Below are 21,866 nucleotides of genomic sequence, written 5' to 3' on the forward strand. Positions count from 1 at the left end.
TAGCAGCTGTATATTTATACTTTGCATTCAACCATTCAGCTGCATGTTTTTTCAATTATACCTTACCATGTGTACATTATCAGAGGATATCATTCAAAATGAAGTACACTTGGAAGACATTAAAATAACTAATTTACATCATTATTCACGTCCTTTAAAATGTACTTTATGTGTCTTCCTGGACCTGAATTATGATAATTTGGAGGTCACCATCACTTCTTTCTCATTCTTGTAAAAGTGGCCCTGTTTTCTCCATCCCTAAAGACTCCACTACAAGCAGTACATGCTCAGGATAAAATCATTTTAATCCCAGTCTCAATCATGGCTTGGCTGTTGGAAAGGATAAAAAAGGAAAGCTTCACTCAACCACAGATCCACAAGGCATCCCATCCTCTCTGTCCTCTCCATCCTGGTTGATTGCTCTCACAAGGATTAGCCATTTGTGCAGCTCTGTCAGAACACAAGGACTGAACAAAAGGAGGCTGAAGTTGAGCCAAATATGCTTAAGATCCACACAACCTTGGAATTACACTTCTCCCCACACCTTTTCACATTTTATCTTTTTTCCTTGACATCGATAAGGGTTCAATGCTCTACATTTAGGCTGAGTGACCAGCAAAATCCCTCAAACACTTGCCAGATCCTGTTTTACCACCTCTGTGTTTAACACAGTAAAACACCATCACCTCCTGGAGCTTTTTCTACTCAGTTCTCTGTGAGAGTATCAGTGGCAGCTGCTTCTGACTTGCAGAGCTGAGCACGAGCTGTTGCCACGAAAAAGGAACTGAGCTGAAAGTGGAGAACAAGAAATCAATGCAAATGTGCCCAGAGTTATGTTCAGACATTGGGCACAACTTCAGAAAGCAAACAGAGGTTGATATTTAATCTGTTCAGGAATCATGGAAGAGGCCAGCAGGTATATTTCAAGGAAAAAAAAATTCAAACATTTTAGATTACTAAATTAAAAAAAAAAAAAAGGTTCTAAACCATGTAGAGATACAGAGCACTGCCAAATATGATTCTAATATTCTGCTTGAAAAATCCCAGAATTGTTGGTGGATGCCATGTGTGTAACTTCAATGCTTTCTTTTCAAGAGAGATCTCTTTAGATGAAGAAATGGCATTGAGATCTATAGGAAAGGGAAGAGAATTCTGCCCTAAAACAGCATTTCACCAAGTGCCAAAGGACAACAAACTCTGCTGTCAGTTAAACACTTTTCTCCTCCAGCAGATTAGAAATGGTCATTCTAGAAAACAGAATTATTTCAACTTTAAAGCAAAAAGGATCATATTATTTAATTTCCTGCTCTAATCTACCTGTACAGGATTTAACAGTGCAGTGATGACTAAATGTCAGACCTACACAATATGTAGGATGAGGAGCAAAAGTGATACATCACAGAAATTTCTGCAACTCACTGAATTGCCTGAAAAACCCCAAGTTTTGGTGCTCACAGACTGTGCCCATCTGATAGACCAAATGCTAAATTTAAATTGTCCAGAAAATCCTCGTGTAACCCAACCCTCTCCACTTCCAGTAAAAGAAGGGTAAAAAAGAACCCAGGCATAGGACAGGCAGGGTTGCACAAGCCTGGCCTTCAGCAGCAGTGGTCAGAGCTGGTTGTCTGAGCCTCTCACACCCTCCCAAGTCACCACAAATCTCTGCACTGGTGCTAAAACAGCTGGAAATCTGCTCTGGTGTGGGCAAAGCAGAGTTTGCACAGGGAAACCCCCGAGACCAACTGCTCAGCAGGCACCTGCCAGTCCAAACCTGCTCCTCAGCAGCATCAGGAGAAAGGGAGGACAGGTCTGGGGAGGCAGAAGGAGGTGATAGGCAGCAGCAAGCAAGAGGCATGGATTTGTGGCCTCTGATGCTCCTTTTGTAATGATCCAGACACGCATGTGCTTAACTCTCCACTGCACTGCACCCAGAACGAGGAGTAAAAGCAATATGGAACTGCACACCAAAATATGGAATTCTCATTTGGTTTCTCCTCCATGGCTATTTGCAGTGGCTGAACAGATTCAAATGCCTACAGCCACAAAGAAAACATCCTTAAACATAATAAACCAAATTCTCTGAACTGTTCTGCTGAGAATTCCAGTGAAATCATTTATCATCACCTATAATCCTCCAAAACAAGATACCATGTTTGAAGAGAGCCTGGAGTGACAGGACACAGGGAATGGTTTCACAGTGACAGAGGGCAGGGTTAGCTGGATATTGGGAAGGAATTCTTCCCTGTGAGGTTGGGAGAACCTGGCACAGGGTGCCCAGAGAAGCTGTGGCTGCCCCTGGATCCCTGGAAGTGTCCAAGCCCAGGTTTGACAGGGCTTGGAGAAAATTGGAGTAGTGAAAGGTGTCCCTGCCATGGCAGGGGTGGGACCATTCTGTAATTATGGGATTATTTTTATTCTGTGTATGTGACCATAATCCAGAGTTTTGGCCAACAGCAGCTGCTACCTGTACCCATGATAAGGCTGAAGTTTGGGAAATCATGGAAAAATAGAAAGGAAAAAATAAGGAAAAAAATTTCGAAGTTCCTGGTTTTTGTTCATTCAGATTAAATTCTTTAACAAATATTTGAGAAGGACAGGGAGACAGAGGATGAGAGAATTAATATGAGACTTGTTTATAAATTTATATCAATAGCAATGTTTCATTAGGAGACTGATACCGGGAAAGCATTACCAAAATACCATAGAGCAAATTAACTTAATAAAATAATATCACTCTTTTGATAAAATATTACAACTCTTACTATCAGTGCTGTTCTCCACCATGTTACTAACTGCAGGAGACTCAAATCCAAAGTTATGACACCCTACCCTTGGATAACATGGAGTTCTACTGCCAATATTCTGTGTTTAGTGTCCTGTTCACATCACAATCTCAGTTTTTGCACTGTGGCACTGTTTGTGGCAGTCAGTTCAGTATCAGACCCAGCACACACAAGTAGGGTACTCCACAGGCATTTTTCCAACAGAAAAAAAAAAAAAAAAAAAAAAAAAAAAAAAAAAAAAAAAAAAAGGTTTATCCTGGCATTACAGACTAAACTGTTTGTCTTATGCTCATGCTTCAAATGGGGGCACTGGAAAAATGGCCTGGAAGCCAGCATTTTGAAAAAGACCCAGTTCAATCTTTATTCCAAACACACACAGATGCATTTATTTCCTGATTTCCTTTTCCAGAGAACAACAAAGAGAATTCTAGGAAGCATGAATCTGTTTCATATTGAATGAAGTCCAATACATTTCTGGGAATCCTGGTCAAGTTCTTAACAAACAAGTAAAGCAGTGGGCCCTGCAAGGCAAGGAAGGGTCATCCAGAGGAACCAGGTAGAGCTTTATCTCCCCAGGGAGGATTGAAAATAATTCTGTAACAGCACGTGCTTAATCCATCCATCAGGACTGACCCTGCCTCTCAGACCAGAGGGAGAAACTGAATGGAAAATGCCAAGTTTGCTGATTTGTTGGGTTTTTTTTAATCTAAGGAGGAAAAAGACATTAAAAGAGAATCACATTTTCATCCAACGTGCCCAACTGTTCAGCTGAGACCTCTGTGGGAGTGATGTGAACCATCTTAGAATGAATCCAAGCCAGAATAGCTTGAGGAAGTCCAGGCCTGACAGAAGTGTCTGAACTGTCTTCATCCACTTCTAAAGCAGAACAAGCTCAAATTCCACATCACACACAGCCTCTTGTTCAAGGAATCCTGGAGTTACCTCCAAGTCACCCCTCCATTTAAAGTTTTGTCTGAAAATTCATCCTGGGTTTCTCTGTTCTATTTGTGCTGCCAAACAGGAGTTTCTCATATGGTGGCTACACCTTCCTTTGGATGACTGTTTCAAAAATACTGAATAATATATTCCTAATTAAGCTACATCCCATCCTTGCAGCTTAATTGTTTCACCTACAAATTAAGACATATTACTAGCCCAAGGCATAGAGGTCTGCTGAACAGGAATGGTGCTGTGGAATCAAGAAATACCTTGGGTTGAATAGAGAAGCAAAAAGTTAATATGATTATTTTGATATGCCAAAGGTATCTGAGAGGAATTTGAACCTTGCATTTATGAGCAATCACCTGGGAAGTCTTTGTAAATATAAATAAATGTAAACATTTGTAAATGTAAATACCTCCAGCCCACTATCAGACTGTTAATTGCCCTGATTGAGAATGAGGACACTGCTGGGAATAGAGTGTGCATCAGTCTGTAGGGCAGGTGTGTGAGAAAGGAATAAAACAGTGACCTGGCTGCAGCTTTTGCCTCCAATTCTGGGAAGGCGACGTGGCCTCGCACCACATGATCGATCTGAAAAAGAGAAAAGCAACATTTTGGGGATGATTACATCTTGAAAATTCAATCCTGGAAAAGGGAAAGGCAGTGTCATAGCTCTAAAAAAGACAAGAGAGCTTCTAAATTACTCATGAAGTGTTAAATCCTAGTCCTAGCAAAGCCAATGGCAAAAATCCCACTGAAATTCAGGATCTGGCATATAAACAGTAGGAAAAACAACCAACCTTGCACCAAACCCAGGCCAAATGCTAAGCATGCAGCTCCTCAGTCAGGAGAGGAAGGTGAAAGGATGACTTTTTTCCCTGTGCAACACCCTCTGCATGTCCTCTAGTCTCTCCCATTCTGCATGGATATCCTCACTGGAATTCTACCAGAAGCATCATCTTGGCCCAAATCCCTACATCATCTTTCTCTATCACAGTTATGATAAAACACGAGGTGTGTTGTCATCCTGATAGATGCTTCATGCATTCATTGCAGGAAACAAAATGCATACCCTGAGAAGCAATTATTGCTGTAAAAGAAGATCAATATAAGCTTTGTCTTATGCTGAATTTATAAATCAGCCTGTCCTTTCCCTCCAGAGTGGTTACCATTACTCACAAAACAAAGTATCAGGTAGAATAATATGGGCTTTTAAGACAATAATTCAGCAGGTTTTGTGGCCTCGTGGTAATATCCCATCAGAGGTGACAGTAAAAGCTAAGGAGGCAAAACTACAGCTCCTCAAGAGCACTGAGTATATTTGGCAGTACTTATTGACAGCAAATCACACTGGTATTTAATCTTAACAGCACAAGTCTGGTCCTGAACCACACAGTGAAGCACAGACATGTGAACACAGCAGGGAAAAGGATGCATGACTGTTCTCCCTGAGATCAGCATCAAAGACAGGGTTCAAACATGTGCATCCACCAGAAACATAGCTCAGGCCTGAGTTCTGCAGTCCTGCAGAATCTCTTCAGAACACAGGGGCAGCTCGTAAATTCAGAAATAAATCTATAAATAAACATCATGTATAGGTGTGTGCTATGAAAACACTGTTACACAAACTGTTACAGGAGTTATGAAGTTTGCCCTTAATTCAAGCCATGGCCACATGAGGGATGCATCTAGAAACCCTTTCCTGCTATTTTTTATTTCACAGTTTGTAATGATGTCATGCCATCCTTTGTCTCTGTTGTGCAATATCTTTCTTCTAATAAATTTTGAAAATACAGTGTAAAACCCCATTGATTATACAACTAAACAAGAATTTGCAGAACAAGGGACTCGTTAATTCTTCATTTGGACTCTACCTAAAACAGTTTTCAAAATCCAACTGATTTCTTTGGCAGCTGTATTCCAAAAAAAATTTAGAGCCTTTTAAAGAGATTAGTTTCAATTTTACGAGGTTTGATCAGACTTTTCAAATTTTATGGAAATAATTCACCTTGGGGTGTTGATGGAAAGAATCCCTAAACATGTCCTCTTTTTTTGGTTTGTTTTCAGAAAACTTTAGGTGTGAGAAAGCAGGAGCTTTGAAAATACAGAGATAATAAATGCAATGTACCCTGCACAGTGCACGTGGCACTGTCTCCTCCCATGACTCCCTATGAGTTTTCTGTCCATACCACCTCAAGAAAACCACATGGGATATTCCAAGAGTGTTTTAATGAGACACTTGCCCTAATATTCCTAACAGCACCTCAAGCTGACTTTTGCTATGGGTCCCAACAAGACCGTTCATTTTTTCCAGTAATTTCTTTAATGATTCAGGAACGCCTTGTTCTCTGCTACAAGAAAGGAAAGGATTTTTAAAATCATCTTTTTGAAATGCCTTAACTCTCATTGTACATTTTTAAGTGTGGAACCACAGTGAGCCAGCCAAGAAAAACTACTGACTGCCTGTATCCTGCCTGGAGCTTAGATAAGTGTATTTACCTGCTCAGAATTAAGCACACAGAAACTTCCCTCTCAAAAGTGCTCTTGCAAAGCAACACAAAAGATTTCCTATTTTCCTTGAAAACTGCTGGTGCTCTGAGCATATATTTATTATTTTGTGTTGACATTATTTAGTTTTATGCCTGGTTGTAGCAGTTGTTTGTAAAATGGGACACTTTTTGGTCCTAGCCCAGTCCAGACCTGAAAAATTTCAAGCACACACCTGCTGTAAAAGCAGTTTTTAGCCACAAGGCAAAGGATGGGCTGGGAAGGCTGCAGGAGGAGGGATGACTGTGCCACTGAAGTTGTGACACAGAGGAATGTCAGCTTGGTGTGGCCAGGCAGAGAGCACAGGAGGGATCCAAATCACAGCTCAGCTTGGGGTGTGTCCAGGGCTTCCCGATCCAGAAGGAATTCTGCTCCTCATTCTGTGACTGCTCCATATGGAATGTTTCAATGCAGGGATGCCCCGAGGCATTTCCTGGCCGTGTATTCCCATCTCCAGGCTTTTACAGAGATGAGTGGTGCTGAGTCAGGAGCGATGAGAGCTGCAGTTTGTGACAGACTGAACTGAACCCCCCTGCCCTTGGGGCTCTCCAGGGGACACCCACAGCCCTGGGGTTGTGTCCTGCAGCCTCTCCAGAAGCTCCTGCAGCCCAGCCCTGAGGGCAGCCAAGGTGTCCACAGGTGACACAAGGAGACCCAGAAGCTCCAGGATTAAGCAGTCACCAAGGTCTTGCTGCCACTTTTGGACTCAAGCCTAAATACTGTTGTGCACATGTAGAAACATGTACATCTTTCTTTAAATTTGATTTGATTTTTCAGTGTTTTAGTTCTGACTGCCTTCCTGTAAATAAGAAAATTCATTTTATAGTGAACCCTGCTTGGCTTTAAGTTTTATTGGTAATTTAAATTAACCTAATATTGTTAGATTCTTTGTATTCAGGGAAAGAGCTGAGGTGATGGAATAATATGCTACTATATTACTATTCTGTCAATGAGCACAACTGATCTATATAATACAACATGTATCATGTTCTTCACCTCAAAGTCTCTTCCAGCCTCCTGCTAAAGCAAAGAATGAAGCCTATTTGCCTGTAAGATAATTACAATAATCATCACCACCACCATAAAAGGAAGACATGCCCTGTACATAATCCCCCATTTCTACACAAATTAGTATTATGTAACAGACATAACACTCATCTAATTGTTAATTGGCTTCAGCAGCCTGGTACATCCCATGATCGTATGGATGTGTTTCAGGAATGAATTGCCAGTGAAGGGATCCCAAACAGCAGCAGTCTTGGGGCCTGTCTGTGTCTCCAAACACTCACCAGTTTTCCTGTAGCACTCTGGCCTCCCTCATTCAACCACAATCCAGGTACCATGGCAGAGAAATATGGTCCCCAAACACCAGGCACAAAAATGGGGGTTTCGCTGACCTGGAAAAACAACAGAAAGCTCTAGTGAATCAAAGGGCTTGTCAAAGTAGGAACTTCACAATTAAAGCTTGGCAGCTATCAGAGTCCAAAACTGAGACAATTACTGCTTCTCCACTGGAATTACCAGCAGAAGTGGAGATGTACAGGTAGAAATTTACTCTAAAAAAAAGTGGGAAAATGTTTTCCCCCATTTACATGATTTTTAGATGACAAGACACAACCCACAACCCACTCATCCCCACTGACAGAACAGCTGGGCCTGGCCAAACAGAAAGTAAGAAATTTCAGGAATAGGAGGTGTATTTTACAGAAAGAAGGAAACTGCCTCATTTCTCCAGGAAAAGGGCCTTATTTAGAGTGACCAGTGGGATACAACACCCTGCTCCATTGGCATGAGCAGACACAGGCACTGTAATCAGCCACAGGAGTTACCAGAGCACCCATCCTGTACATTTGGAGAGTTCAGACTCGGGAGGGAATCCTGCTGACAGAGGACAGTGATGTGCTTTGAGACCTGCCATCAGCTCCTGTGCTGGCAGTGGCAGCCCAAGCTCCAGTGCCCTCTCAGCACTGCCAGGAGAGTTGGGTGGAGGCTGCAAACATGGGCTGGAATCTGCCTGGCTTCAACAGCAAACCTGCCTGGGTAAACACCAGACTCTGCCCCTCACTTAGGCTTAGCTTCACACAAACCACTGCTTTCTTCACACCTGTGAGGGCAGAGCAGGCAGATTTCTGTCTCCCAGGCACAGGGCAGGGCTGTGCTCCACCACTTGCACACAAACATCCCCAGCACGGTGACAGCCTGGCCCCTGCACCCCCTGCTTTTGTGGTTAGACCACTCAGGATGTGGGAGACACTGCTTCATTTCCTTTCTCTTCTTCAGAAGAGGCAAATTACCAGTTCATACGGGTGGAGGGCATTTTCCTTCCTCTTCCAAAGTGGTTTCACTTTCAATAGACCAGACAGACTTTCTAGACTTTCCTTCTGGTTGAGCAGAGCACTGTCCAGTCTAGAAAATAAAGCTTAGAACAAACCAGGAACTGAGTCCCAGTACTTGCTCCAAAGACAAATTGTGAATTCCCCACTGGTTGAACACAGAATTCTTGCAGCAGGGGCTGGAGGACACAGGCCATCCATGCCCTGCCAGGCTTCTCTTGGAAGGAGGATCCACATTTTCCCTTCCAGGACCACTCAAGTTAGACACAGCTGTGATTTCACTGGGAAAAAGAGAACAGCAATGCAGTCCTACCCCATCCCATGATTTATGCTGCACTTCCCACTGATGATGGCTAAATCTGCAACTGTTATTTTCTAGAAGATGGGAACTACTAGCAGAGAAGGATACAAGAGAATTAATCCCCTAACAAAATCAGTCTGTGTGTTTCTAATGCTGGAGAGCAAAAAGAGAGGTCTTAGTCAATGGGACAATGGGGTTTTTTTGTGTTTAGACCTTACTCCTCAACAGCAAAATTCTAGACCCATTGAAGGATGCTCAAGGTTTGCTGTTGAATTCAATAAAGCCTGGACTTTACATCAAAACAGTCTGGAGAAAAATTAAAAATTCAGGCCTGTTCCTGTTAAACTTGATGCACATTCTCTCTATATTTAAACAGGCTGAACTTTAAAGGCAGTTTTTACTAGCCACTAGGGAATATGCTCCAAGATGCAGTTTACTGGCATTTGTGCATCACACATGTTTAGTAAATACAGCAGCAGGGAGGTTTCTGCACAAACAATAGTCTGCTCAAGCCATAAACTTACAGTACAGCTGAATCTTGTCAGGAAGTTAAGAAGGAAAACAAAACAACAAAAATTTGTTTTTCAAAATACAGCACCACAGTGTGAGAAATGCTGATTTCTCTCAGGAACACATCTGAAAAATCTGGGAATCCTGCTTGGTTCTCCTTTATCAGCTCTGATGCCCTGACTTCCTCTCCCAACAGATGTATGTGTACACATGTGTCTGTGTTTCTGTGCAAGATTTTGGCTGACTAAACCCATTAAAGAGCAAGAATAGCTGCACTGAATTTACAAAGGCATTTATGACTCCAAGTGGACGAGGCTACGTCAAAAACATTGCAAAGACATTTGGTTTTGTTTTGTTTTCTCTTAAAACTACAAATTAATACAGCTTTGAGTTTTCATCACCTCGATGGGGCAAGCCTTCTTTTACGATTTCAATAACAAAATGAAGTGCAACAAAAAGCAAATCCCTAAAGCAAGCAGAAATTTAGACCAATTCCACTTCACTGACCTTGCTGAGAACACAGCATGTGGTCCAAGTTACCAGTCAGTACCTGCTCTGAGCTGGTGATGGAAGCATGGGGAGAACCCAAACATCCCAACTCATTCCCACCCTACAGCCACAGCCACAGTGTCCCAGGAGGTGACAAGGAACATCTAGGGCAGAAGGGGCCTGGGGTTTTGAAGGCTTATCTCAAAATATTTGTGATGCAGCAAACTTTGCAGGGTTCTGCAGTCTGCTGAAGGAAAAATCTGGTTATGGCAAAAGGATCCAGCTTAAAATCCAACTGCTGTGTCAACTGACAAAAAGAAGTAGGCAAAGGACATTAAAGGCATCAAGATGAAATCAGGGGAAAGTCTAAACATCAAGAAGGACAGTAAAATAAAAAAATCCACAGCTTTTTTCTGTCATTAGTCCACGATTTACCAAATTGTCCCGTAAGTCTGACAACACCAAAATGTTTAGATTCATCAAAAGACCAAATTCTCCCTGCAGCCAGGACTTCTGGCCTAGTGTTTTGGACACTGACAGGAATTTAGGACAGGATATTTCCATGCTGGCTCCTCTCACATTACACTAAGACCTTCCTATCCTCTTACTACTGAGGTTCCATTTGTACACATTCCAGCAAACTTTCAACACATGAACAGAGTAAATGAGGGCATTGGGAATTGCCACATGGATGAATAGAGCCAGCAGGGCACTTGGTTATCAGTTTTGTTGCTGTGGGAACTTTCAACTGGAATAAAGAACACTGGCTGTCATGCTGGGCTTTGCTGATGATAGGGCACAATCAGATTTCCCATTTCCCCCTTTCACTTAAGGACTTTAATTCACATTTTGCAGATTCTGGGCTTTGATGCACATGGAAAGGAGGAAAATTTGGGAATAACAGACTCCCCAAAACAGACACACAATCTTTGAGAAGCAACAGGGTGAGCATCCTCCTGTAGCTATATGCATCAGAAACAGCAAATGGTTTCCATTTCCCTTCCTTGAAATATTTGGATGGTGATTAAATCTTTCAAGCAGCTGGCATTTGTATTTTCATAATAAAAGGTCCTAATTCTGTTTGAGTATACATCCCACTCAATCCCACTAAAACACATGACTAGACAGAGGCATAAGGTTGGAGAGACAGTGCAAAGTTTGCTGCAGAACCCAGAAGAAAAGAAAAGCACAATTTGCCAGATTCGGGGCTATTTTGGTTACAATAACGCCATGTCTCTTTTACAGCTTTCAATTGCCTTCAGACATTCTTATGGTGATATAGGAGGATCAATGTCATTATTTTTTTTTCCCTTTAATGAGCTTAAAAGAAAATCCTTAATCTTTTTAGTAGAAAAACAACATGTGTTTCAGATTTATGGGCAATTGATTTTGGTTTTTAAAGCAAATAAGAGATGTCATCCCTCTCTGGAAGTTAAAATACAAATTCAAAGGGAGCCTAAGATTTTCTGCCTTCCTTTTAACTGAAATTCCTCCTGTGACACACTCCCACTGTGAGACATAGTAACAATTATTATCTTTTATATAGAGTGAAACTGAAACACAGAGAGGATATCCTCTGCTAGAGGTGAGAGTGATCTCTGCACAATTAATGCAGCAGGAATTTGAAGAGAGAAGATGGGAGGAATCTGAACCTGTTCAGACTTTGAGTCATAAGCTGCATCTATAAATATTTCAGCTGAACGTGTTCACGCAAGGACTGTTGCCCTCATGGGCTGATGGTGCCAGCTTTGACAAGGATTACACCCAGACATGCAATTCCACCTCCCAGTTGCTCTGTCAGGGGATGGAGAAGAATCCTTTTGTGCCAGGAAATGTCACCTTTCCCTGCCTCCCCAAACACACACATTCCTGCTTGCTCAGCCCCATCATTTTGGATGAAATGAGCACTGAACAGTTCCAAGATTCCTGTTCATTTGATGGGATAAAAAGAGTTCCACACCTCCTGAAAGGGAGAAGAAGGGAAATAAAAGTTCTCTCTCTCTGGGCGGGTTTAACCTCAGTGTGTGCTTTATAAAAGATCATACTAATATGTAAGATATGTAAACATTATAGAGCAATCAGAAACAAATGAAAGGATGAATTCAGTTTAACAATATTCAGCTGTGGTGCAACTGCCAGAAGGCACTTTTTGTTATGAATAGATCATTTGGATGAGTTACAGGCCAGACTTGAACCCTGGCGTGCGCTGGGAAAATCAGTGTCAAACTACCTAAGATCAGAAGGTATCAGCAGCACATCTGGCAGCCCACAGGAATGAAAAATGTTTTTAAAATATAAAAGGCTACACTGAACTAAGGTAAATTAAGAAAGGACCTGCTTCAATGGCATTAATATGAGATCTGTAATGTATTTAATTTAGATTAGTCCTTCCCACTCGCCTCTCCCTTTAAAACAAAGGCAGGCAAAAAAAAAAAAAAAAAAAAAAAATCCATTTCTGTTATAAAAGTCTACCTGGAAAAAAAAAGCAGGAGAGGCTAATTCACAGCTCATGTGAGTGAATCAGAGGAGTCAGTGCCTTTAACCCAACTTCAGCTCTTGGGACTGTCCCTGGATCAAAGGACAGGACAGAGCACAGACCTTCACAGACAAGCATCACCTGGGCACCCAGCCACGCCACCAAATGAGCAAGTGGCACTGGGAGATTTGTTTCACTTGGCTTTGTTTTCCTGGGCCAGCCATAATGCTCAGGCACATGCTTGTGTTTCCTCCTCAGCTTTATGTAAATGTTACAGCAATCAGAGACAAGATAAAACAAAACACGCCACTCTGGAGAGAGCAGCTCTGTGCAAGTATGAATTTCAGCAAAATTTTCTTCCCATAGTTGACACCATCTGTTGCTGGTGTAGGCTGACACAAACTCCTTCAATAAAACTAACAGAGATTTTGGAGAATTTGGCTGTTACCTGAAAAGCAAATCTTTATATTAACAAGGTATACTGCTATACCCTTCATCTGCCATTTTAATTTCTGCTTTTTAATATTGAGCTTCTGATATGTGGCAGCATTCTGCTATCACTAACAGATCCTCTATGTACTTGCAATATGCCATAGACACAGGAAATCATTTCTGTGAGACTGGTCTTGACTCACACTCACTTCCATGAAAGCAAGTTTAGTCCTTTATTCTACTTTTAGAGAGTCACATTAGAGTCAGAACTTTTTAAGGTAATTATTTGCTAAGGAGAAGCTAGGTCAGAAAATTTGTTTGGAAATCACGTCACTTATCAGCTTCTATAGCCAGAAATTCAGAATAACAGCTGCTTTTGTTAGGCTAAGACAGGTATGAAGAAAAGATCTAAGATATTAATGGAGAGAGCAGAGAAAGAAACAAGCAAAAGCACCAAATCAGTCACCAACTAATAAATGCTCTTTACAGTTCTGGACTTTGATCATTGACAAGTCAAATACTTTCATTAACTTTTCTGCTGACTTTTAACTTCCAAAGTTTCTGACTGACTGTGGATTGAGAGCACTGACAGTCATTCAATTCAGAGGCTTTACATCGAGGCATAAAATCCTGCATTAAGAAAACTGTATCATTTTGCTTCTGCTGACAGATGGGTCTTATAGAGCTACTCAACCCCAGCTCTGACAAAGAATGAAAGAGATTCATTTGAAAAAAAAAAAAAAAAAAAAAGGAAAGAACTCAAAGGGAAACCCAAGAATGTTTCATTTCTAGGTTTCTGGTTCAAACTTAGGTCATAGTAATAGCTACTGAATGTGAGATTTAATAACAACACTTGCTGGTGGCATATAGACATATATACATATATATAAACTAGGCAGAGCTGGGGCATGAAATTGTGTTTTCAGTGAACTGATGCCTGCTCTAGAATTGCCATCCTGGCATTATTTCTCAAACACTAAATGGATTTAAAACTAAGCTTCCCCATAACTCTGGAGGCTATTTTCTAAGTTAAATGTATGGTTCACCAAGGCAACTTCTTAAAATATGTCTATTAGTAGTAGTAATTACACCCTAAGCAAAAAGCAGTATTCCAGCTTCAGCCTGATGTAAGATATATTTAAGAAAATAAAGTCTTGAAACACAAGAAATGTACTTCAGGACACAAAGGGAATTAAAATTTATTAATATTCTGATTCCTACAGGTCATACACTGCCAGCAATTTATTTGCTTGTATTTTAAGCTCAGGTCCCCTGGCCATCATGGGTTTGCTATGCAGCTGCATAGTTTGTGGTGGGCAAGTGACCAGCTCTGCTCCAGTGACAGGCTGGCATCCCCTGAGCCAGCCTCGGTGACAGATTTACTCTGCCCTGATATTAAGACCAGACCACAGAAATGTTTGCACAGAGCTCACTTTATCCCGCTGGAAGGATGGGAGTCACACAAGTGACAACAACAACAGAGAGAGAAGGAGGATTTGGGGGCTCTGCCTGAGCTCACCCACCCACGGATGGGTTTGGTAACCTGTTTACTGGCAGCTGAACAATTCTGGCTTAGGGAATACAAAACACTTCCATGGATGCCTCACTGAACATGCACCTCATCACTTATTGCCAAGGCTGTGCCACAGAGACCTGGAAAATTCAATCCCTGTATTAATTACCTCCCAGACAAAACTCTTAGTACAACCTAAAACTAAGAGACACAAATGAATTCCTGGGGACTACTGTTACCTCTTACTCCAAGTAGTAACCTGTGTGAGAAGGGCAGCAAAATGTGAATGACACACATGCAGAACTATTTCTAATTTTCTGAATTCTCCATAAAACATTAACTGGTCTACAAACTAGAGGCCAAACCAGGTAGGTGATTAATGTGCAATAAAGAAACCACACTCCCAGGGCAACTTGATTGCTTCATCTCTGAAAATATTTCAGGTGAGTTATACACTGGGACTATATACTGCACCCCAGCTCTATATCTAACAAGAATTAATTTGAGTTAAACTCCACTGAGTTTATTAAACATTTGCACAGTTGGATTTTTTTTCCAAGGCTAAATAAGGAAAGGTATTTGAAAAAAAAATTAAAACTTATGATTTTTAATAAAAGAATAAGTTGACTCATGATCATATTAGTTACTCAACTTTTACTGAGTTTATATTTATTGGTATAAAGAGGAATTAATCTAGACCAGCAGAAGTAGTTTATATTTACTGGTATAAAGAGAAATTCATCTAGAGAAGGAGAAGATGAGGAAGATACTGGCTCTTAAAAGCCATCAATTAAAAGGCCGTTTAACAACAAGAAATCATATTTAGCAAAAAACAAACAAACAAACAAAAAATTCCCTGTTTTACTCCACTGTATCTTTAAAATGCAACAGATCAGGCAGGGAAGAAAGAGGTCAGAGATTGCACTTGTATGAGCAGCTTTTCTGGAGATCTGCCATTAAAACCAGTTTGAAGCTGCATTTGTGAGAAAAGCTTCTGCCAGTGGATGCTCTGGGGCTGAACTAACTCACTGCTGTGACCCCCTGCACCTCCTGAGGCCCATTTTCAGGCAGCAGCCAGGTCCAGCTTCTTCATCTGAGCTGGCTGTGGGTATTTTTTCCAATTGGCTGCATCAATTTTCATCCCAAGGTATGTTTGGTATTAGAATGTCTTAGGGTACAGCCACATGAATAAATTATTACGGGCAAAACTTGGAGGTCAGTTGCCCAGCAAAACCACCTCTACTCATCATCTCTCTGTGGTGGATGGTGTGACAGATCCCAGGGACCTGGCACATTCCACAGGAAACCAGGGCCAGGAGTGTTGCTGGGGAGTTGCTGACATGGTACAAATACACACTATAGATTACCCAGTTCATTCCTTCATCTGCCCCTGCTCTTATTTCACGATTGCACAAAAGGATTTTTAAAATCTTTTTTTTTTTTTTTTGCCTTTTTTTTTTAATAGCACTCTTATGAAAGAAGCTGGCAATGATATCAGCTTTAAACATTAACCAGCCAAGCTGGACAACTGATATTTGTTTTAAGTAGAACAATATATAACTTTTCACATTATAAAATCCTGCCATTTTCCCAAAGGGAAAATAGAGAGCAAGACTGGTACCTACCTCTCCTACTGTAAACTTTTGACTTTGTCTCTTTGCACTCAAACCTTTAAATTCAAAAGCAGAATAGAAAAGCAAGGGGAAAAAAAAAAAGAAAATCATACTGGAAGCAAAAAAATACCCTTCATTTTGTTTGCTTTACTATTATCTAGGTAAAAATGGTGAGATGTTAATAAAAGAGAAATGTGTTCCTCAAGTCCTGTTCCAGTTCTTTGCTGAATTTTACCTGTTGTTTGCAGAAGATGGGAGCTGTAATGGGACATGAGCATTTGGAAGTTGGCCACTTAAAGCACAAGCTAGAAGAGGAGCATGACTTAATTACAGCTGTATCAGAAGCATTAATTAACCACCTTACCAGGCCACCTGTAGCCCCTTTGAGAGGAACAATTAGAGAGGGGAAATATAAAAATCAATGCTGTGAAATAGATGGAATAGACAGAAAGTTCTCAACCTTCTCCAAGATCTTCTGCCAGCACTCTCCTGACCATGACTTTCCCCAGCCATTGTGAACAGCAGACTCTCAGCTTTCCATTGATGTGGGTGCAGTTCACCCAGGAAGCATCAAAAAGCCTTGAGTCATATCTGTGAATGAGGGTCACAAACCCCACACATGATGGAAGAGAGGAACACCTTGGGGTTAAGGAGTTCTGCCACCTTGGGAAGATGGATCCTGTCAGAAAGAGGCAAGTCCTGGATCATCTGGGATCCAACAAATGACCATCTAAAAAATGTCATAACCTAAAAGGGCTCAGAGGCCTGGGTGTGCATGTTTTCTTTCTAAAGTAATGGTGCTGTTTGCTTTGTTGGCTTTGTAGAATGAAGGGTTTCATCAGGCACTGTCAGATGGTTGAGAGACTGCATTCAAGAACAGGGAACCATTCCCAGAGAGAGGCTGGAGAAGGGAAATCAAACAAGTTCTGCATCAGCACAAGGAGAGCCCAGGAAGGTCTAGGGAGCAGTGTCAGATTATCAGGTCACTCAGAGTCATTGATGAGAGGGGTCTCCAGGACAACAGACAAGTCTCAGTACAGCATCTGCCTCTGGAACTGTCCCTGGACATAGAAAAAACAATCCTAGTGTCCTCCATAGAAAGTCTGAACTCCTGTGAAGTTTGTGTTCCTTGTGTGTGAGGTTAACCTCCTGCTTATTACAGGAAGCAGATCTAGAATTAACCCTGGGGAGACTTTAAAGTTTCAGCTCTGGAAGAAGTTAAATGGGATTGAATGGAGGGATGAACATTCCAAACTTAGTCAACATCCACCATTTCTTTCTGCCTAAATCAGAGATGCAAGAACTTCAAAAGTCTTGTCAGGCACCCTGAATGAACACTCAGCTTTGCAGCAAACCCTTTAAATTAGATTAATTTTGACTGTTCCAAGTTTAAATGTTCACATCCATTTACTTCTGCTTTTTATCAGTATCCATTAACACTAAGCTTATTTATGTTTCAGCTTGGGAAAGTACACGATGGACACACAGTAGCCTATGATCCTTTTCTTTGTATTCCCAAAGGTCAAGGTTTCTTTCAGAAATTGGTAAAAAAAGACCTTTAATCTGCTAAATTGTTTTCAAAATCCAAAACAGAAAAAAAAGGCCCACGTTTGTGATGGATTCAGATGCTTTTTGCTAAGCACTTAAGCACTAACATGCATTGATTTATTTTATTGTTTTATTTAGTGAAATGTCTGGATACGGATATACGCATTAACCTTTTTCTTTTTTCTGCTCATATTTACTGTGTCGCCTTCCTTGAAATGGGAACTACAAGTGCTTTGATAAATGGACTGAAAGGTTGTCTGGTTACCCCATGGCTTCTACTTGTGTCCTTGCTGAAATGGTGTTCTGGAGCCTCCTGCAGCAGTGCTGCTCTGTGACTCACTGCAGTTACTTCTGTGCCTCTCAAAACAATAGTTCACTGGGGATCCAGGGCCTCAAATGAGCTACAGCCATTTATTCCACCCATTTATTTTTACTTCTCCTCCAGTGATAGATAGTCACTGTCACAGAATGCCAGTTTGGGGGAAGATTATAAATCTTCCAGCACAGCCGTTTTAATTCTGCACTTGATAACACTACAATTTGCTGCCACGGAAAGTTACATCCCTTAAAGCTCATCATGCTATGAACTAACTCTTTTCATGTTTAAAAAAATAAATCCAACACCAAAATCCACATATAACCTGTTGTTAGCAGTGAGCAGTAACAGGTGTCTTAGGGAAGATCATAGAAATACATAGGAATACATACAATAATTTACACAACAATGTCATCCCAGCCTCCAGTGAGATGAAGTTCAAGCAAATTTCTGTTCTTACTTCCAACCAACACAAGGAACCAAGTCCTCAGAAGTGACTGATACTGCAAACAACCCCCAGTTTTCATGAACAAAAGCTCCATTTGTGCAGTAGAAAATAAATTTACTATAATGACAAGTTAGAGACCAGTGCAAGTGTCTTACAAGAACATTGGAGTTTTTTAAGTCTCAGAATCATTCGTGTAACTCATAGCCCTTCAATCTTCAGTTCTGGTTCCTAAACAAACATGTCTCAGATATTACTTGCAGAAGAATCTTATTTTAGGAGACTAGTGAGACTTCATCCCAAAGTGACAGGTTGGAAATCGTTCACATGGAACAGCCATGCCACAAATAGCAAAACAAACTCTACCCTTACATGGCACTTGAAAAAAGCCCTCCAAGACCCCCAGCCAAGCCCTGAGGATTCCCAGGCAGACCCAGTCTTTGTCACTGTGGCTGGATGCCCTTCCCACACACCTTAAGGACTTCCTTATTTGTTTATTGCATAATGCAGTTCATTTTAGAGATTTTCCTTTTCCCCCATTATCTAAGTGTTCCTTCTACATCTACTACCAACAACAGTATCATGCCTGCAGTTCAATAAATCCTCTGCAATACCCCTGGAGTTGGAAGCAGATTCACATTATGTGGGACATGCATTCACACACTATTTAAAACATTTTTTTTTTAAACATTTGAATAACTAAATGGATAAATCCTGAGGAACCTTCCCCGGTGTTTATTCAGCCCTTACTTACTGAGACAAACTCCCAAGAACAGAGTAAACAGTGAGAGAGAACCTCAGGCCTTCACCCACAGCTATAAACAATGAACTCAGCATAAACTGTGATTCCCAGCTGACACTGGGAGAAAAGCAGCAGCTAATCCTTCTCCCCACTTTGCTTCCAGAGGGATTTTACGAGAAGAGATTTGCTTTCTCCCTAAAAGAACTTGCCCCATCCAAGGTATTGCCCCATTCACAGCTGGAACAGCAACAAGGAAATTAGATGAAGAACTACTGATTCATGAGATGATGAACAGAACTGGAAATGGAGGGGAAAAGCCATAATGAGAGGCCTAAAGCCCAAAGACTGATGGAATTTGCCTGAGTGGGGGAACTGCCTTGCATTGGAAAGATGTTTGTCTGCACAGCTTCAGCTTCATGCTCATAGTGCAAGCAAGGGAACTAAGGAAAGGCAACAATCTGACAGAATCACAGAGCAAACCAATTCACTAAACGAAATATGGGATTTTGACCTCAACTTTCACAACCCTCACTGCAAATAAGGCTAATTCTAAAATTTTAAAACTTTAGTTGTTTTTCATACAATTATTGTATTCCCTTAAAAATCCCATTTCATTGTTCCAGGACCCAGACACGATCTAAGAGATGACCAAGAATATCCCTTGTCATACCTCAATTTATATTTTAGCTATTCTTTTACAGCTATTTTAAGAAAAAGAGCAGAAAATTGAGTCATTTTTGTTCTCCCTGAGATCTAGGCACACAGAGTAAGCAGGCTGTTCAGTAAACTCATGCCTACTCACAAAACCAAGAAATACAAGGGATCTGGAAAGGTCACTCATTATACGTTTGTATGGTTGTGATCTGAGAAAAATCCCCTATGCAGCTCCCCTTGGAGCAGAGCACTCCAGGAAGACACTTGGGGTTGCTCAAGACTTTGGGCTTCAGGCCAATCCATCCTTCTGGGTCTAGAGAGGAGTGCTCAGATTTGGTTACCCTGCAGCCTTGAAGGGAGTGTTGCACCTGTCAGATCTGATAGCATCACTCTGAAGAATGCAGGAAAGGAAAACCAAAAGTCTTCTGGTACAATGAAAATCTGCTGCTGCTGCTGGACTTCAGTGAACAACAATTAGAATATTGCTACTTAAACAACTAATCAAAAGTAAAGTTGCTTTGTCCTGTGCCCCACAATAGAGTGATGCTTTCACATTGACATCAGTGAAGGAAGACAAACATTTAACTTACCCAGAATCACATAATACAGAATGTAACCTCCCTCCCACCACAAAAGAAGCAAAGTCACTCACATCCTATTAAAATATACAGCTGTTACAGTTTAGAAATGAAGGTGCAATGTGGATTGAGGGCTTGATCTAATACCAGGTAACCTTCAATCCCACACTGCTTTAAGCTGAGAGGCCCAAACTGGGCAGCCCAATGTTTCCAGCAGCCAGACCAGCTAAATCTTTCTGGTGTCAACATAAAAATGTAAGAAGCTCAGTCTCTCTTGCTCACCCTTCCTAAGGCAAAACATGGGGAAAGGAGTGAAGAACAGGAGAGGAGCCCTATCAGCAGACAGACCTGGAAAGCCCAACATACAGACAATGCAAAAAGAATCATGGAATGGTTTGGGTTGGAAAGGACTTTAGAGATCATCCACTTCCACCCCCTGACATAGGCAGGACATCTTCCATTATCTCAGGTTGCTCCAAGCCCTGTCCAATCTGGCCTTGGACATTTCCAGGGATGGGGCAGCCACAGCTTCTCTGGGCAAGTATTCTGAAGGCTCAGTACCCTAAATCCAACACCCTGATCCTCTGTGTCACACAGGGCAGCTTGCAGTGAACCACAGCATGGAAAGCACTGTGCGTGTTGGAATTCTCCAAGTTTCCACTGGTGCCAGTGAGTTGCCTCTCGAGTATCAGCCTTCATGGTTCTCCAAGCAGAGCATTTTTCAAAGCCTTCTCTCTGTCCACATCTATTATTTGAGTCTTTGAACTCAACTGATCTGTTCACAAAAGGCAAGGAGAGTTGAATGTACAGTTTTGTGGGAATGTTACTGTGCATTATCTAGTTTATGCACAATAGAGATTAAATTGCTTTCAGATACGTTCCCCTGCACAGGTTGATTACCAGCAAAAAGCACTGGGGTGCAAAACTTTGATGTCTCTGGACTGGCACATGCTAAATAGGAACATCCCATTCTCCCCGTCACCAAGGCATACCTGAGCTTTGAATTATGCCAGGCCAGGAACAAAGGAATCTTGCTCATAACAAAAACCTTTAATAACTCGCTGAGAAAGCCTCCCTTTCATCTCTGCCAAGCTTTAGGAAAGGCTGGGAGGCAAGCAGAAATAAACATTGTACAGACTCACCACTGCTGGCTCTAAAGTAAACTCTCCAACTTCCTATTTACATTTCAAGATCTTAAGCTTTGTGGTTTACTAGTTCTGCAAGTAAGTGCTTTGGGTTTTGGAGGCTGCCTGCACATGATCTCCCACCACTACTGAAGTCTTCCTAGCTTTTATTAATATAATGGGGAGGTCAGAAAAGCAACAATCTTTTATATGCCCTGCTAGCAGAAATATTTTACTTCTTGCTTTTTAAAAACAAAACAAAGCAAGCAAAGCGTACAAGGGCAAATTAATGCCAGCAAAGGGGATATTACAGTTGTGTTTGTTTCTTTTTGAAACTGAGGATGCTGGAACATGGAGAGTTTCATTAAAAAAGGGTGTGGAGGAGTTCTTTGAGGGACAAGTAAAAGAAGGTGGCAATTTTATGGATTTAGAACCCTTTTAAGGCCATTGGCAGAAAAGGCACCTAAAGAGACTCTGTGACCTTTTCTACATAAGCCTAAACCTGTGTGCACTAAGGACG

The 21,866-nt window shown here is 41.3% G+C and overlaps 1 protein-coding gene across 6 annotated transcripts in view; it reads right to left on the reverse strand.

The window, feature by feature from the left end:
• Nucleotides 1-21,866, reverse strand: part of FGGY (FGGY carbohydrate kinase domain containing) — a 129,298-nt gene that overhangs the window by 36,787 nt on the left and 70,645 nt on the right. For all 6 annotated transcript variants that reach the window (XR_014590683.1, XM_083867225.1, XM_083867226.1 and 3 more), the window contains 2 exons: nt 7,562-7,669; nt 4,255-4,316 (listed from right to left, as the gene is read on the reverse strand). Coding sequence is in view for 5 of the 6 variants with exons in the window: in XM_083867225.1 (XP_083723351.1) it covers nt 4,255-4,316; nt 7,562-7,669 (170 nt within the window). In the remaining variant the exon portion in view is untranslated. The remainder of the gene's footprint in view (nt 1-4,254; nt 4,317-7,561; nt 7,670-21,866) is intronic.

This window comes from Zosterops lateralis (assembly GCF_965231275.1).
Source record: "Zosterops lateralis genome assembly, chromosome: 9".
In the NCBI taxonomy this organism is placed as follows: Eukaryota; Metazoa; Chordata; class Aves; order Passeriformes; family Zosteropidae; genus Zosterops; species Zosterops lateralis.